General features: G+C 39.4%; 1 protein-coding gene across 1 annotated transcript; it reads right to left on the bottom strand.

The window, feature by feature from the left end:
- Positions 1-1,040: 1,040 nt before the first annotated feature.
- Positions 1,041-5,509, bottom strand: LOC137292139 (uncharacterized). Its single transcript, XM_067823679.1, has 8 exons — positions 5,470-5,509; positions 3,777-3,800; positions 3,018-3,102; positions 2,770-2,793; positions 2,082-2,198; positions 1,764-1,880; positions 1,517-1,636; positions 1,041-1,131 (listed from the first exon to the last, which is right to left on the bottom strand). The coding sequence occupies exons 3-8, from the start codon at positions 3,091-3,093 to the stop codon at positions 1,121-1,123; spliced, it is 465 nt and encodes a 154-aa protein (XP_067679780.1). The 5' UTR covers positions 3,094-3,102; positions 3,777-3,800; positions 5,470-5,509; the 3' UTR covers positions 1,041-1,120.
- Positions 5,510-19,233: the final 13,724 nt, after the last annotated feature.

The raw sequence follows: 19,233 nt of genomic DNA, 5'->3' as shown, positions 1-19,233 counted from the left end.
AATACAGTCATATCAAGTTCTTTGTGGTACAGTAATGCACTAATATCAGATCAAGCAAGGTTGAGGTGTCGGAATCGAGCCCATCTGTGACCAGGTGTAAAAACCTTGGAGTCAACTTTGTGTGTAGACTCTTTCCGTGTTGTCGCAACCCTGTGCACTTAAAGAACTCACGAATCCGTTGGCATATGACCAAATGGTAGCCACGTGAATACGTGCATACATCTAATTGCGGGTACAGCAACGTGCAGCAAACTTGGACTAAGTACTGTGATTATGTGTCCCAGCCCACCCAGCTGTGAACTGGGTATCTCGTTTAGGATGAGAGAGTCACGATAAACACGATGCGCCAAGTGGCAGCAAGAGTTGTATACTCCCCAAGGAGTTGAGACTGATAAGACGATGTGACGCTGAGACGAACATCCAATGATTGAGGTAAACAAATCCCAGCGCCTTGAGCAACCAATAGTTGCATGGATATGTGCGCTATATAAATATCCTATAATAAATAGTAATAATAATACAGTACTGTACTAATATTGGGACCTCTGTAGTACAGTAACAGTGTAATATCAGGTTCTCTGTAGTATTATAATGCACTGATATTAGGTAATCTGTTGTACAGTAATGCACTATTATCAGGTCCTCTGTACTACAGTACTACAGTAATATTGGGACCTCTGTAGTACAGAAATACACTAATATCTGGTCCTCTGTGTTACAGTAATACAATACTATTGGGACCTCTATAGTACAGTGATACACTAATATCAGGGTCTCCCTTCACAAAGCGCTAGAAAGAGATCGTAAGTCACTAACCATAGGGCAATGTTAAAGAATGGGTGTTAAGGTTAACCTTAGTTAAGCTCGCTTTGTGAAAGGGGGGCCAGATCCTTTGTAGGACAGTGGTGCACTAATTTAGGGTCCTTTGTAGTACAGTAATACACTAATATCTGATCCTCTGCAATAACGAAATGATCTAACATCAGGCGAGAAAACGCTTGAACTATACCATACCCCTTAAAGAACGAGCAAGTACATGATGAGTGTTCTAGAACATATATTTATTGCTGATGTTCTTCCAAGAAACGACTTTGGTAGTTAACTTGTTCTGTAGTGTAGCCTATCCACAATCTGGAACACAAGAAGATATACGTCTGTGTTGGGTAACATTCGAATGTGTCCATATAAAAATGTTATCCGGTTTAATTATCTGACATCTGAAAACCATAATTTGGTATACAATGTAGCACACTAAAAGACGAGTAGAGAAACAGACATCGATTATCTAACTGTACGTTTTTAAATTTTCTTTGGCAATTGACAAACAATGAAAGTTCACTTGCATGAAGTCGCGCGTGATCATTAGAAGGAAAGTGGAGTGTCCCATTTACAGCACATGCTTCTCAGACATTTATCGAAATCAATATTCAAATATTTCAATACAAACAGGAAATACGGGATGTTCAGTATTATCTACTAATTAGGAAAGAAAGAAATAAAAGACACGACGACTTACTGGAGTTGATTTTCATGAAGCCGATGGTGTTGCCACTGAGCACACACGTGTGTCTGCAACCGTTGATGGTTAAATTAGCACCTTGTCCATAGCAAGATATAGGGTCACCATGGGCACAATCTGAAAATATTATCGATTTTATTACAAGAAATGTAAACTGACAAACTTGAGTAATCTAATTATTGGAAAATGTTAATATCACTGCAAACGTATTAGATATAACGGGGAGATACGGGGTGGAACTTACAATATGTGCCCTTGAATATGAGAGACGAATTAACGTATGTGCAGGTGACGTTTGTACAGGCGTTGTATGAATATATCTGGCCAACGTTGACGCAACTCCCAGCTAGTGTGGCACATCCTATAACAGAGATTATCATCGTGTCATATCAACGAAGTTGTCCAATGAGTGAAGAAACATTTAAAGTATTGGTGCTGTTACAGGTATTTATTTACAGGAAAGAAACAAGAAGCTGTGTACTATGGAATAATGGATTTATCAGGACTTATGATAAATTTCAGATGAAGACATTAACTCAGCTATACATTCTATGTAACGTACCCATATTACCGCGGAGCCAATAAACACCGGACTCCAAAGTACAAGTCAGCTTAGAACAATGGCTTAGTTCGTAGGTTTGGTTGAGAGGGACACATCCACCCCGGGGTTCAGGACAGGCTGCAGGGTAAAGTGGTCAAACATGTTCAAAACTGTCAACATACTTCCAGGTCGGTCTCATTGTACTAACCCCTTAGACAGTGTGTGCCCTTAACCCTGAAAAGCTGAAGGCCCTAAGGACCAAGAAACATACAAAGCTGTGGTCCCTTATCAGAATAAGTAGGCACTATATTTTAGCTTTAATATTGGTAGTTTCCAACAACGTGTTCGTAGTTAAAACTTATATCTCAGTAATCTAAATTGCCTCCTCCAAAATGATTTTCGTTTCACTTGCACACAGTAACTGAGAAAAAAAACTAGATATTACTCAGTGATATTGTCTGAATAAAATGATACTCTTAGTTATTGGGGATGAAAAAAACTGTCGGCCATAAAGGACATGGCGATAGCAAAAGCTGTGGGTTCAAATGGGTTGCAGTCGGCTCCAAGCTTAAGGCCGTTGGCCTCTGCTTAGGTGTACTTGTAGCTCTAGTTCAGGGTACATGTTCACTCCTGGTCCGTGTTCTTAACTTTGCCACGTTCTTTCTTACGTATTTCTATGAATATATCTACAGTCTGTATATATACTTACAGTTATTGGCTGCACATGTAGTCTCTGTGTAAACAGAAAGGTTAAATATATATGACACTGTGCACTATATATGCACTATTCAGTCTGCGGCTATGATAAGTAAAGGATGGACTACACTTTGATAGTGAAGACGGGCGGTGGCTGGATGATATCAGGTTGATATTAATCTTACTCCATTGTTTTTAATAGGTGGCTTGCACACTTGTCGGAAAAGAATTTAGATGTTGTAGAATTTGGTTGACTCGTACCTCTCTTGATCACATGGGTGCCGACATAGGCGAGACACAAGGCGAGCGCGCACACTGCCTGGAGGCTCACAGCCATATATGGTGTCTGTTTCAAATACAGAAGATATTTCAACATGGGTAGTTTATGAAAAGTACGGTAAACCTGGCTTAAAACATCACTTCATACAGAAATCCGATAAAAGTATTATTAGTAAGTGTTGCAGGTCAAATAAAGATGGTGACCTACTGTATACACTTTGTGTCTGGAATGGATCAGAAGTTTGTATTGACATTTTGGGTACAACATGTATCCGCGTGTATTGTATATGAAAAAAAATAACTTTATAGCTTAGGGATACTGTACTACAGATATTTGTTTAGGAAATTACGGATTCAAATGTAACAACTTCTAATATTGTTTTCACAAAGTCCTCAAACTACTGTTCGGTGTGATAGACGTTGTTGAATGTTGTAAATATTTCAGTGTGGCGAATATTTTACCCAGTAGTCAGCAGTAATTCTACAGGAACAAAATAACAACATGCGCTGTTTGCCCACGTCACTGTTTATCGACAACGACATCATGTGAGTCACTTTCAGATATTGACGTACAAGAAAGCAGAAAGCTCTCTCTTCCGAATGACTGAGTTGTCAACTGTTCACGTTTCTTCAAGTGATCGATACCTGGGCATTTGAATCTCTGGAAACTGTCGTCGGTCTGTACACAATGGAATATTCAGAAAACGCAATGCTATTATAAAACATGTAAACAATACTTACGAAACTGCGTCAGTTGTGAATACACTGTGGAACACAGAAAGGTGATCAGAGTTCCACGTGTAACACATAAATGTCGCTATAGCCTGACATAATACAACACAATGCAATGAATATTTCAGGTCCATGGAAGACCATAAACTGTGACAGATGTCTCTAACGATGAGTGCACCACTGAAACAGACACGCACGACACACATCTGTGATAACTGCAGACCCTAACTGGATTTAACGTTATTACCATTGGCTGATTGAGATGCGACTTGAGAAACAAGGAATAGTGGGCTAGTCTGTCAACCCATGAATACGCCATTAGAGCACCACGTTAACCTGTAACTACGGTTAGTTCAGTCGGACACAGGTGCCCCACTCAACCACGTCAGAGGTGTTTACAGGATCTGACATTCCATCAGTCAACACTGTCCTTACACTTCAGACAATCAATCTTTCCGATGGTAATTTTGTAAACTCTTGTCTTTAATTCTTTAATTATAAGAAAGATAATTATGAAAAGCTAGATCCAATTATGAATCCTAGCCCCTTGAATAAGACTGCAGTATTTATTGTATATTTTATAACCTTTGGAAAATCATATTATCTACTTTCCATGAAAAAACTCCCTTTCAGCAGTAGTAGATTATTTCTGGTGTCTAATGACATGCTGTTAAACTACTTCAAATCTTGACAATTTTAATCCTTTATATATTTCTTTTGTTAATGTTATAAGGTCAGTTAGTGAACACTTTCGTAGAGCAATGAGGCGTGCAGCATGCTACAGGTGTGGCAATACTTAGTCGTGTATATGGATCTTTATTGTTAAGGTACATCATTGTGGCACGACCAGTCGATATCATGACTGCTGTGAGAAGGTCAACGCACCGACCATGTTGTCTCTGTCTGACAGCCGGACAATACAGAACCAGATGTCTAAGTGAATATTGTAACCCAACGTACCGCGTAATGGCTTGTTAACTGGATGTCAAACATTTGATGGAAATGTACTTTAGAATTGAAGCTCAAGTTCTCTACGCAGCATGGCAATGGCTGAACATCGCCCAATGCAACGACGACAATAAGCATCGGCCAATGTCTCGGCTGAACAGAAAATAAATAATGGCTAAACTTTATTCTGATAGTAAACTTCTTTTCAAGTCACTTTAATAAATAATGCACTGTTACGTGACGTCGTGATCACGTATAGGCGCATGATGAGTTCCTGAAACCATTAGCCACCGTACATGTGCAGGTGTAGTCGGTGCCACGGCTCACATGGATACCAGATGCACCGCTCGCAGTGCAAGATAGGCTGTATAACCGCATCCTTCAGATGAAACGTATGTTTTAAACATTAAAAAACCAATTATGTTTCACTTGATGTCATGAACGCTTCAGTGTTACATCAGAATATCAGGACATGCATGCTGGGGACGTGGATGTATGTGCTTAAAGATAACCGCGATAGCTCACCGTAGTTCACTTCGCCTTTGCTACTACATGTGCGGCAGTCCCCCATGTCGCCCACGTCAGAGCAGTGTAAACGACGCATCATACAAGACAGACAATCACGCACAACGCATGGCGGTATGGTAAGAAAACTGGTTTTTGCCTGGTCGTGAAAGTCCCATTTGGTTTGGAAGAAATGATTCTTCCAAAGCACCAGAAGGAAAATGACATTTTAGTTTAAGTATGACCTTACCGGTCTGTTGGCCTTCGTCTTTCCTGAAGCCAACTCCCCATCCGCCTTGCAGGTGTAGGTTTAGCAGGCGATAGTGAACTGTTGGTTCTTAGGGAGCATAAACAAAAATCGAGGATACATCAACCCATGCCCCCTCATAACATAATATATATTATATATTTTGATAATGTGAGACTTGGTTTAGCTTACTGGGAAAAGGGTGGACGTTCACAAAGTGTAAGCAGATCAGCTGACGCAGCTTTGATAATGCAAGGCTCATTATTTGCGTCAACTTTGCACTGAAGCAGCTGTACGCTGCATTGACGTCATGGTAGTCCCTGTATATTTCGCACTCTTAAACATTTCTGTCGGATCTTTAATATGTCGGAAGTGTTAAAAGCGCTGATGTAGGGTTCTGGGCTGCTAAAACATATTAGCGAACGACTATGCATATCAAACAATAGTTATATAATAAAGATTATATGTACCTACCAAATTTATAAGTAATGATTATTATTGCTACAAACATGGATAATGTGATCTTAGAAAAGCATGTCAGGTGCTTTACAGATATCACAGACTTACTGTTTCATTGTAGAAGATATTGAATGAGTGAGTTTACTTTTAGGCCGCCTTTTTGCAATATTCCAGCAATATCACGGCGGGGGACACCGGAAAATGGGCTTCACACACTGTTCTCATGTGAGGCATCGAACCCGGGTTTTCGGCGTGACGAGCGAACACTTTAACAACTAGGCTACCCCGCCGTCCCGTAGAAGATATTGGAAGAACGAGACACATACTTGGAATCTTACTGTGTGCCAGGTAGTAGACGTTGCCCACGTTCACGCACACATAGGTGGATCAGAACTAGTCCACTATCTCTCCCACAGGAACACAGTCGTCGTTATGCTGACAATCTGACATCCCTGAAGGCGTGGATCAAACACATGCTCAGGTGATTAATCATTTATTGAGATTTAAATAAGCCCGTGTACTTACGTCTGATACTTTTGTTCACGAGTAATTTGTGAGTTGGGTTAATGTGTCTTTCCACGATTACTGCAACAGAAATTTAAGGGATACAAACCAATTTGTCTTGGATGACTTGGATGACTAAATAAAGGTTTTCTGTATGGTCAACATCTGCGATAGTTGTTTCTTGGTGTTGGGTTCACCGAAAGGTTAGGATGTACGGTCTCTCCGAGTATAACGTTTTACGTAGGTAAAAATCACAGACTTCCTACATCAGACAATGCGGCACATTTTCTGGTAAAATTGGTATTCAGTTTGTTAGTGAGTATGACAAGTAAAACTTTGTTTACGTCTCCACAGGGAAAATGAATGGTAAGGGATAGGAGGTTGAATCAGTTACTAAAGTCACACAAAACTGCTCGCTCTGTAAGACAGCTCCATCGCTGTTGAATGTGACATTAGATCCAATAGGACTGACACCGTAGTATCCACCATCGTAGGGACACTCTGGAGACACAATTCTACATCAGTCTTAACGATGCCACATCAGTAATACCAATGATACATTTATCTTACCAATAGCATAACAGTCTCAAAAAACCCCCTTAAAACGTGTTCAGAATGAATAATTGAATGAATGGGCACGTGATGAGACAATGCAGGTTACCAGTTATTGTGCCATTCCATTTCAACCTATTTATGTGTGGGTTTTTTTGCGTTGAAGAAGACAATTAAAGTGTGATCGAAAAATCAATTTCATACCCCAACAGTGACATCATAATTGGATTGATATTTTTCTTTCTCCTAATTCTATTTGGAAAGAAGTTGTTTTTGGTCAAAAGAAAGAACAAAGGAATTTCAATAGTCATTGTAATTTGCGTTCATTGAAGGTCTCAGTTGTATTTGTAAGCACAAAGTACCAGTTGGGAAAATAATTGTAGACTGTAAAGTTTCAGTTGTATTTACTTGATTTGATGGCAGTGCTGTGATACGTATTTTATTCTTTAAAATCGATTGCAATCACTCAAACTTTACATATGATCGTTAAAATCTAGAACATTTTAAAATATTGGTAAATGTATAGAAAATATGTATGTCAAAATAGGCTCCTTACAACAAGAACAGTTTGAATATATTCAAGTAGAATGATCACTATACCCTTCTTTTCGCATGTCTGTACGCCATCCACATATTTGTACAATACACATGCACAGTTAAAATAGTCGCCATTATACACCACTGGACAGTTGCAGCTGTCGTCACTACCTGGGCTCAAACCACAGCATATGGTCATCTCTAGCATTTGGTAGTTTTCTAAATGGCAGTGTGTATTCATACCTTCATCTCCCGTGACCACACTAAGGACACATTGACATTCTCACCTAGTAGTGTCAATATAAATGGAGACGAGTAAAACGTAAGCATTAATACATATTATTGATAATGTCCTTCAGAATTGAAATCTTAGGACCCTTTCCATTAAGCCCTTATCGCGTTCAACATATTAATTCTCCTGAGCGAATATTATCCGTTAACAATCTTTTCGAAAATATGTGAACCGTTTTGACGACGAAGTGTTCTGGCATACCTATACATACGATACACGTCCCTGCCTTACATACTAATCATTACTTGTTGACATTTAACCAGATCGCCAGTGTTTCAGGGTCTGATTGTATCTCGATGAACATTTAGAAGAGAAAACTACTAACGTTACCCTAAATTTGTATTTCAGTGTTATTCATATGAAGGAATGTCATTTCTGTCATGACCAGTTACTTCTCTTGACGTTGTTGGAGAGAGCCGACCCACGGACCGACGCGAGGACAAAGAGACCGTATACGCGTCACGTCTTAGCTGATGATAAAAATATAGAGAGAGTATTAGGTATACATAGACGATAATGTAGGCGTTTATGGGGCAGTTACATCTTTTAAAGTTAACAAGAGTAATATTATCTGAAATCTTAGATACAAACGTGATGGAAGTTCCATGGGCAAAAAGACCATAGAAGACGAGTCATGGGAAGGTATGCATCAAAACAGTGTTCTGACACTGCCAGCCTACCTAGAGCAGTGCTGTGGAGTTATAATGGTCAACACATGAATCACGTCTTATGTATTTCAATCACAACAATTACAGGTATATTTTCAGGCCGTTTTCAGACGAACATGAGTGTTTGTTTTAAAACAAAGAATCGTTACCTTTTGATTAATGACCAAATCAATGGGCAACAGATGGCCTGTCTAAAGGTGTTTATATACTGTTGTTCATGATCTTCACATTACTTTGTTTACTCCCCATCTGTGGCGAGTAAGAAATGTTGTTTCCGTCGCTACTTTACATACCAAATAAACCCAACTAAACCCCTTCCAAAAGCAGAGGCGACATACAATTAGTAAACAACGCATGTCATTATCAGCCACGCCTAGGCATGGGCGATGTATGACACGTGTGACATGATCTAAAGTCCATTCACTCATTCACAGCCAATATCATTGCAGTAACCCAGTCATAGCAGGCAGGTCCGCAGTGCCTACGTTACAGGCTGGACTGTCTGCAGTGCCTACTTTACAGGGAGGACTGTCCGCAGTGCCTACATTACAGGCTGGACTGTCTGCAATCCCTACTTTACAGGGAGGGCTGTGCGCAGTGCCTACTTTACAGGGAGGACTGTGCGCAGTGTCTACTTCACAGGGAGGACTGTGTGCAGTGCCTACTTTACAGGCTGGACTGTCTGCAACCCCTACTTTACAGGGAGGACTGTGCGCAGTGCCTACTCTACAGGGAGGACTGTGCGCAGTGTCTATTTTACAGGGAGGACTGTGTGCAGTGCCTACTCTACAGGGAGGACTGTCTGCAGTACCTACTCTACAGGGAGGACTGTCTGCAGTACCTACTCTGCAGGGAGGACTGTTTAAGGAAGACGTTACAGAGCCGCGAATCATCAGGTCTCAAATTTTCACAATCCTCTTCCAAAGGTCATGCTATCTGGAAAATGCTTAATAGTTTGAACGATTAACATAGAAATAGAATCACAATGAAACGGGCACCCTTAACACTGAACTGATGTTTTCAAAAGAGAAGCTCTAATGAGCAAAAATAATTCAAGGAGATGGTGAAAACATTGCGAGTTTTGTTGGCCTTTCATCTTGTGAAAGCTATGCCAATGACAACACAACTGACACGAATCACTTGTCACTCGTCACAATCGGTGCTGTTTGACTCCTGTACAAATACATTCCAGATGGAGAAATATGTTTTCGGATAGTTCTACATGAAAATTCTGTTCCTATTTCATTCAATACATAATCCGCATCGTGGTAAAGACAAAATGTTCGATAAATCCAAAAGTGGACCAAGCGATAAAGTCAGCTGTCCATTTATGTGTTAAACCACAATACAACCAGGAGACGCTGACTCATAAGAAGAAAAAGACGGCAGTAGCCCCGCTATCACTTCATTAATACAAATACGCCACGCGCACATTCATAAAGCAGTGTTTTCGTGTGGTGTGTATATGTGTATGGTGTGTGCGTGTGTGTGTGCGAGCGAGCACCAAGAGTGGCCGTTGTTAGACCTTACAGTTATGTATGACAATTTGAGAAAGTGTAATCAAAATCTAAATACGTGTTTGGTGACTGAAGTGAACAGACTTAAGTGTGTTCGTACCTCGTGCACATGCTACAAAGTCTACAGCACATCCTCCCACTTGACTAATACAGGTAGTCTTCGATTCCTCTATCACCGTTGTATGTGTGTTATGTCAACGGTAATACACATCACTTGCATGGTCAAAGAACATAAATAATATTGCCTTCAATGTTGTGAGAAATATCATCCGTGATAGCATTAAATCAACTAAACTTTCCACCATACCCTGCTGAAACACGCGCACTCCGTTCTTGAAATTACCTCACGTTTTAGATTCTTTTTCAAATAGCAAAAAATACCAAGGACACTCTATGTTAGCACTTGGAAATACCGTAGAGTTTCCCAAACTGTAAGATATATGTTCAGTGGAATAACGTTCCAGCCTTGTCGTTGAATTTAATGGATGCTGTGTTAAAGATGAACAAAGGCGTTGTGGTCCTCAGGGTTCTAACGGTGAACCTACACTGAAAAATCGCCCTCATAGCAATAAAGAAATTGTTCATCCATATATTGTTACCCTTCCTCCATCTTTGGTTGACAGTAACTTGAACTTCATTCCGAAACGGGCACACAGGGTCATGCCTATGAAGGAATGCAAAGTGAATAGGACAGATCTGAAAACAGATTTATAGCGATAATTATCCGACCTTCGATTATGTGTACACCATCGATGTATGTTTAGATGTGAGGGGCTGTGATGTGATATATTTAAACCTTTGCTACAACCTGATGGACATCTCAAGTGAAGCTGGACCTGAGCTAGAGGGTTCTTTTTCCAGAGTCATAACTCTGAGAGAGGTATACAAGCATCACATCTGACATTTCAAGCCACAAGAAGACCAGCATTTCGTGAGATCGCTCTTTATCTTTTTACCGACATGTCCTAGCTCACATGTCTAAGTTGGATTACTGTTGCTATTATTATAAGCTGAATACAGATGCTGATCCTGTACTGCCTCACTATTTCGTATTGCCATACTGACAACTTTGCATTCATTTGTGAACTAAGTTAATCTCCGTGTACAGTTGCTGATTACATTTCTTTGTTGTTTGTTGGTAATACAATACTTACAGTGTTCAAGAAGACACAACAGGGACAAACTAGCTGAGGAGGGAGGCCTTAGCATCTTTAAAAGCCTGTGTACAGAGCTGATACAGATTATACATGGGAAACTAGATGCAACATCCCTGCTCAATGAACAGACGTTCCAAACTAAATTTTATGATCAATACTCCAGACTTCGAGGGAATCCTTACGGGCATGGTAGAAGAAAATGAAATGTCTGTGGAAAAAATGCAGTACGTGGCACAACATTGCATAATCAATCCCGGAAGCCATTCCCGGAACCACGTGGAAGGAATAACACAAAAAAACCCCAACGAACTGTGTCAAACAGACAAAACATGGGCAACTCCTTGTCCTCGAATTTCCTGACGAGGTCTACAGACGGTCTACGCAACTATGCTCATGCGGTGGCTTCGATGCACTTAAGAAAATCATCCCTGCCAAGTACAATAAGTGAAACAGTACACTGTGCTGATATCACAACACGCATGCAAAATGGGAATTTCATGCTTTTTCATTTACAAAAATATTCCTTTTATAAAAATGAGCTCAACATTCTGCCGCAGACCCCGCAAACATAACCAGTAGCCTGTTCCTCTAATTATATAATAGGAACTTATATAATAATAATTTTATACTAATTTACAGTGTAATGAAAGAAAATCGTTTTCCAGGTTGAAAACGCCCTTACCTTGGCCGAAGACAGGCAAGGATACTGAGAATTGTTTTGCATTGTTAATGCACTGTTAATGGAAGTGAGTCAGATTCGAAATATCTAGGGCCCCTTTCAGAAAACCATCGTAGCGCACCGACTATCGTACTTCCAATACTATAGCACTGACTTACGACAGCGCTACGATAACCTGTGAAGAATGGTCTCGGAAGTACATGAAATATCACTTACATTGGAATAAATGGAGCGGGAAGGCAACAGCAACAAATCCAACAAAAAGATCACAATCGGTCCATGAAGCCCAGAAGGGACTGTGGTGAAAGAACTGGACACAAATACGCGAAACTATCGAGAAAAAGAGATAAACATTATGAGTAGCTGCAGCAAAAAGCACAACCTTGAAAACGAGGATTCTTTCAAAGATCCTTGTTTGACGGCAAACACGAAAACTAAACATACCAAGCAGAAGGAAACCACCAGCCGTTCACCACGGAAGTTAAGGGAAACAGAAAAGGGAATATCGAATAAGGGCTTAAACTTGCACGATATCCGAAAAGAAGTAAATGTAATGAAATGAAAGAAGAAATAACGTTGTCGACACTTAGGACATGTAGAAATCCTTTTTAAATACGCCGTAGATTCAGTGATCACTTCAGTAAACCTACTGGTGTGCGAAGAAGATAAATGCATACACTCGGCTGGATTTGTGGAACTGTCAATGACAATAAACTTTGGTGTTAAAAACTTGAAGGAAACTGCATTGAATAACTTGATGAGCGATCCAGTATAATTATGAATCTGGAAGATAGAGTTGTGGCCACCATCATCATGGATTCCTCAGACTATGTGTCATTACCTTAGAAACCATTCACGATGAAAATACTAGTGGACGACGGTCAGATGATCTAATTCGGAAATTAAAAACACTTGTAAAAACATTTACGAACGATTTAGGTTAAAAGAGATTAGAATATGTTACTTGCTGTGATTGATTTTCTTGTGAAATCTGATCCTGTAACATTGTGACAGCACGATTTGGAAAATGGCTCACAAAATGCAAGGCGTTGGAAGCTATTCACAGATCTCTTAAAAACAGAACGGGTCATATTCTTAGTGAAATTTCAAAGAGAAAATTAATACTGTGGAAAATGTCTTGAAAGAAACCTGGACGCCACGAACACGACACAAATGCACACCATTTAATATAACGTCATATTGATGGACATGGTGATGACGGTTGGCTGTCAACGTTATCTGATGAAAGGCACCTACTTAAAAAACCTGTTTGAGTTACAGATGCATTTGACAGGCAAATACCAGAACGATTTTGAAAAGATAAAAAAAAAACCCACCGACGTTATCAGTTGTATTAGGTGCATTGATTTGAGGATTGGCACGTTCATTATGTTTAAGAATGAGTAACAAGCAACTGATTTGAAAATCATGGATTGCAAGTGTATTTCATTGACCAAACTCAAGGTTCAGTTACAGTGAAAACCCGATAGTCCGAATTCGTTTAGATTAGGACATAAGATGACATCACTTATCAGGGATGTGTTAACTATATATCATGCACTCACATATGGTTATCACGTGTTATTTCAGTACTTCCTTCGAGGTATTAAGAACAGCATTCAACGTCAGTAAACCACTAGCGTCAGGTAACGCTCATTTAGCAACATTTCTGTCCAAATGATCAATATAACTCTATATTTGATTCATACGTCGATTGTCGTTGCCTCTTTTAATCATAATGCTATCTTTACAATCAACTATAAATACATGGAAGGATGTTGTGTAACAAAGTGGAATCGTCTTTGTTGTCCACCATACATGGAAGGATGTTATGTAACAAAGTGGAATCGTCTTTGTTGTCCACCATACAAGGAAGGATGTTGTGTAACAAAGTGAAAATCATTTTTGTTGTCCACCATACATGGAAGGATGTTGTGTAACAAAGTGGAATCGTCTTTGTTGTCCACCATACAAGGAAGGATGTTGTGTAACAAAGTGGAATCGTCTTTGTTGTCCACCATACATGGAAGGATGTTATGTAACAAACTGGAATCGTCTTTGTTGTCCACCATACAAGGAAGGATGTTGTGTAACAAAGTGGAATCGTCTTTGTTGTCCACCATATATGGAAGGATGTTGTGTAACAAAGTGGAATCGTCTTTGTTGTCCACCATACAAGGAAGGATGTTATGTAACAAAGTGGAATCGTCTTTGTTGTCCACCATACATGGAAGGATGTTGTGTAACAAAGTGGAATCATCTTTGTTGTCCACCATACAAGGAAGGATGTTGTGTAACAAAGTGGAATCGTCTTTGTTGTCCACCATACATACAAGGAAGGATGTTGTGTAACAAAGTGGTATCGTCTTTGTTATCTACCATCCTGTGTCAATCGGAACAATTCCATTTCATCTCTAGGAACACTTGATGTCTTATTAAAATATAAAGTTTAACATATTAAGTTAATATCTGGTAAATAAACTTGGAAAGAAATGTGCTGGAATTACTGTTCCGATATTAATGCCAGTTCGTGTTTGTGAATTCAGTTCGACGAGCAAATGTTAGATATATGATTTGGGAGTTACTGACTAAATTTATATTGTTCACATACATGCAAAACATGTGAAGGGGTAACAACAATTCAGTCTTGTGATCACATTCCACAAATACTTTGTCGTTCACTAAGAACTGTCAAAAGTGCTGAACATCACAAAACAATGACACAACACGAATTTCACCTCCTTGGTTATATATTCAGATAGTGATTGCAGTTACAGGTTATACAGTGACTTAACTTCATAATGACGCCATTATGTTTCTCTGTTACACAGCCAGTTTAGATATTACCTTTGTCAAATGCAGTTCCCCCTACTGCTTCATGTCCATTGAAAAGCAACGGGATCAACGAGAAAGCCACAAGTAAATCTGAAATATGAAAAATGTTAACGTTGAAGTTCATGTAACATCTTTTGACTTGCCTCTACATCCCGAAGCTATAATTACCATTGTTTTCAACTGGACTGAAAAGCTGCACCAAATAGGTACGATTTGATATATTACGACGTCCGAAATAGATCAGAATCAATGCAATAACGGAATTACTTTCTTTACATTGAAAAGTTCATGTAGAAGATGGTATTCAGGTTTAAGACAAAATGCTATGGATGTCAACTTCTTCCATATTATTTATATAACATGTCTGGGCTATTCCTTCAATTCGATTGTTGAAGCCTCGAGTCTAATCAATCTCCCAGGCGTTGAGTAAGTAAATGCCTTGACCCCCGTTCATCTGTATATTTATATTGAGACCCGAAAAAATGAGAAAAGTGGAATTAATACCATGTATGAACAAGTCGCCCTCTACAACCTGCCACATGTCTTATATACAATACTGGTTACGTCCCCCGAGACAGGACAGAGGAGCATCAACATATTAGTCATTTCTGAGGATGACATATGAAACATCTCAACCGTCAAGTTACAGTAGTGGAATTGTATGGATGTCGTAGGACATAGGATATGACGTTTCTCAGCAAAGATCTCAGCATTTACTGAACTTAAAGTCTCTAACAACACATTTGATACATCCAGAGACGCAGCCGTGGGTCGGCATCATGCCACTTTTTGATCCAAGTATTCCAGATCTACAATCAATGTCTCATTGTACTATGGAGCCGTCAGTAACGTAAATGCGTTACTATTCAATTGGGCATCCTATCTATTAACTGCTTCGTATCTCGGCTTTACATCAAGCGATGACTTGTTTTATACAACTGGGGGTGACATGCTTGATGGAGATTCATTTGAACATATGCGATCTTATCACAGGAGTGTAATCGATAAATGCAATGAGCATTGGGATATTGACGCATATAAAGCTGTATGTTTACTGACCAGTTCATTGCTCATTGTGTGACACTATCAAAGGGAATGATAAGTTCACGTAATTAAGTGCAGGACGAGTAAACTCCCACTCTGTCATTGCCAATTCTGGAGGGAAACTTATGGAAGTTGCAATTTTGAAACAAACATGTCAATATATTACGTCTTCAGTAGATGGTTGGTGGAAGTCTAACATGGACTAACAAAATACTATACAGCTGACTTGCTGATGACAGTAATTTGTTTATAGGGATTGGTTTCATGTCTATTACTTGGCATCGACTAGAATAAACAAATACTTCAAACGGAATGAAACGGAACCATTAATACCACAATGAGAGGATATTGACCATTCAGCATTTGGTCATGGAGAGTGGCCATTTTATTAAAAGCAGTTATAACAGGTCACTAATATCATGCTACTGGTGTTGCAGTATAGTTATCACTGGAAACTGGACTGTGAAAGGACTGGGTCGTCTTCAACGACGCTTGTTCCGTGGCAAGTGCAGCAGCATCCGTACAGTCTATGACAGCTGATCTATAAAAGTAGTACAGCATGGCACCATAAGGACTTATTTATGATTAGGTATCAATATAATGCGTACATATATATAGCTCAGCAAATAGTTATCGATATATAGATCGAAGCTGTCATGTAGAGACCAAATGTTGTTTATTTGTAGGGAGGTACATTTCAAAGGAATTGGAAGGATAATGGTAATTCAGAACAACAAAGGACAGAGAGTCTAGTCTATATTAACAATACATGTTTAACTGTTTAGTTCCACAAACGCGAACTCTCAGCTTGCATCGACCGGTTTAAGCGTTTGATAAGTCTTGGAGATCACTTAATCGCCGACTGTGTAATAGTAACCAAATCTGCAGTGACAGTGTCTGAAATGCTGGAATGTTTCTCTGCCGGGCCTAAGTATCTCGTATTTACATTAGTCGTGTATCAAAATTCACCAAATTGCAAGCCGAACAAATTATTGCACTGAAGTTTGCGATTATGTTTGTGTAGAAGCCAGAAGAGACTGCATCCCATTATGTTCGGACATGATTTATGAATAACGTTCCTTCATACGTCGCTGTATTATCTGCCATTACTCGTACCTTCTTTGTCAAGATTGGTGTGAAGCCTGACTTCACATCAGTGACCAACTTACAAATCGTATATGGAAAGGTGAGCAATACTGAGCATGGGCTTGCTGCTGTGGATACCATCGAGCATAGGTGTTACGTATGTGTGAAAATTAAATATGTTCAGGAAATATTTTAATTTTTTGGTTAAATTTCTAACAGTGATCCAAAATTTAGATTTTTGGCATGCTTCTATTTTTATGGGCTAAAAGAAGTGAGTAAGACGTTTTTTGCCCTGGAAAAGAATATTGATGCGCTGATTCTTTGTCTGTCTTAGTAAAAGATGCGCACACAAAACACTCTGATATACGATCTTGATTATTTGTAGCGACAGTTCTTTTTTAATTTTATTTTAACATTGCAACTGATGTATTATGTGAAACATTATGTCGCACCTAAAGACTGACAATTTACATGAAGTTCAATCAGCCAAGTGTCAGGGAACCTGGGAGGTAGTTTTACCTTCTATATTATGTGGAACACGACGTTTCAGAGTAAATCCTTACTCCGTCATCAGATAAATGAATGATATGTGGCAGAAAACATATATATGTACATGTGACAACAGAAGAAAGTAACAAGACAACATAAATACAGGCTAAACAATGTAACGTATGGAAGTTGACATCTAATAAGAAAAACGTAATTATCTGGTGTAAAGTCGTTCAATATCTCGGGAAGCGATGGTAGGATAGTACTCAAACCGACACAATTGTGAACAATCAGACACAATATTATTAGTTCGACAGCTTTGAGTGACATTTTGCTCCTTACAAGTATGTTCAAAGAGAGGTATTCATGTACAAATTGATCACTGAGAGGCCCCGTGGGATAGTGAGATGTCTTAATCGTGTATATTATTCATGTGAAATTGTTCACTACATACACTCAAAGGTTCGCCATCTGTGGTCAAACAAAGGCATAGATGCACTGTATCCCCGATGATAAGTATGTAAGTATGGGTTTAATTACACAAACATGAAATAGAAGCCCATATTAAAATGTCCAAAAGACATAAATGACGCATGAAATTCGTTAAGTACGTATCCTATCGAACTGGTATGTATTTACCCTATCGAACTAGTATTTATTACCGTGAATATTTGGCAAGTGTCCAGCTCTGACGGACCACCACGTGGGCGATCCAGTGCTCAAGGGACTCATTACATGTCACTTAGAGCATTCCATAGTTCCATACACACCATCCACGCTGCAGCAGTATACGTCTGGCACAATATGAGCTATGTTACCTTGCACGTCATCGGCTTCATGCATATTTGTTTGTTTTATTTTGGTATTTTCCTTTCAATAGTGTATCCAAGGGATTGCAGACCACAACAACAGGTGAGGTGAGGGCAAAAAGAGAAAGCAAACTGTGTTGATTGATTGACCGATCGATCGATTTATTGTGGTTTTATTCTAGCATTTAATCATTTGAGATGGACATCACGTATGGTACCCATGTCGGAAATCGAACCTAGGTCTTACCACGTTCCAGACTAGCACACTGCCTCATGTGGTCATAAGGAACGGTTGGGTATATATAACCATGGTCAGAATTATTGGCATCCATATATACGATTACCACTGACATGTGAATGCATATATAGCCACTTAAACAAGACAGACATCAAGTCACTTTTGTCTATTCCTCGTCTGCTGCAACCTATGCTTGTCCTAAGAGACGACTAACGGGATCGGGTGGTCAGGTGCGCTGACACATAGGTCATAGACACATGGAAACCCATCACAACTGCGTGGATCTGTGATCATGCAGTTGTCCTCTGGATTGCGAGGTAGTGACACCTTATAACATTTCAAATGTGTTACTAAGCAAGACCTGTTTTAGTACATTACTAAACAAGGAAATGAGGAGACACGGTGAGATAGGAACTGTCGTCCTTGACGGTTTATCCCCAAGAAGGCAACCCGTAAAAACACAACAAGTGATCATCAGTGGTGGTGGTCAAAGTAGGTGAACAAAGATGTTTCTTGTGATTACAAGCATCTTGGGTATGCTTCCATGCTTTTCCTTATCTTTTTCACAACTTGGGTGGTTGACAGATTGGCAAGTTTTCAAGAAAGTGTAGCATTAGAAATACTAATACCATTGTTAAAAATGACCAGCTTGAAAACTGAAATGTTTTGATTCATTTCCATGGAAGCACGTTGATTGGATAAGCAGTCTCTGTCACGGACCAAACTCAATCTCTGTTGTATTGACACCTATATGTCTGTCTGCCGATCTGCTAATGGCAATATACAATACACAACTTCAATCATTGACCACATGCAATTTGAACTTAACACCTATCAGGCTATACACCATAAATGGCTCGAGTTCTCTCTGTGTCAGATTATATAATTATACAAACAGGCA

Source organism: Haliotis asinina, chromosome 7 (genome assembly GCF_037392515.1).
Source record: "Haliotis asinina isolate JCU_RB_2024 chromosome 7, JCU_Hal_asi_v2, whole genome shotgun sequence".
Taxonomy (NCBI): domain Eukaryota; kingdom Metazoa; phylum Mollusca; class Gastropoda; order Lepetellida; family Haliotidae; genus Haliotis; species Haliotis asinina.
Note: the sequence above shows the minus strand (reverse complement) of the source record. Positions and strands in the feature narration are given on the sequence as shown.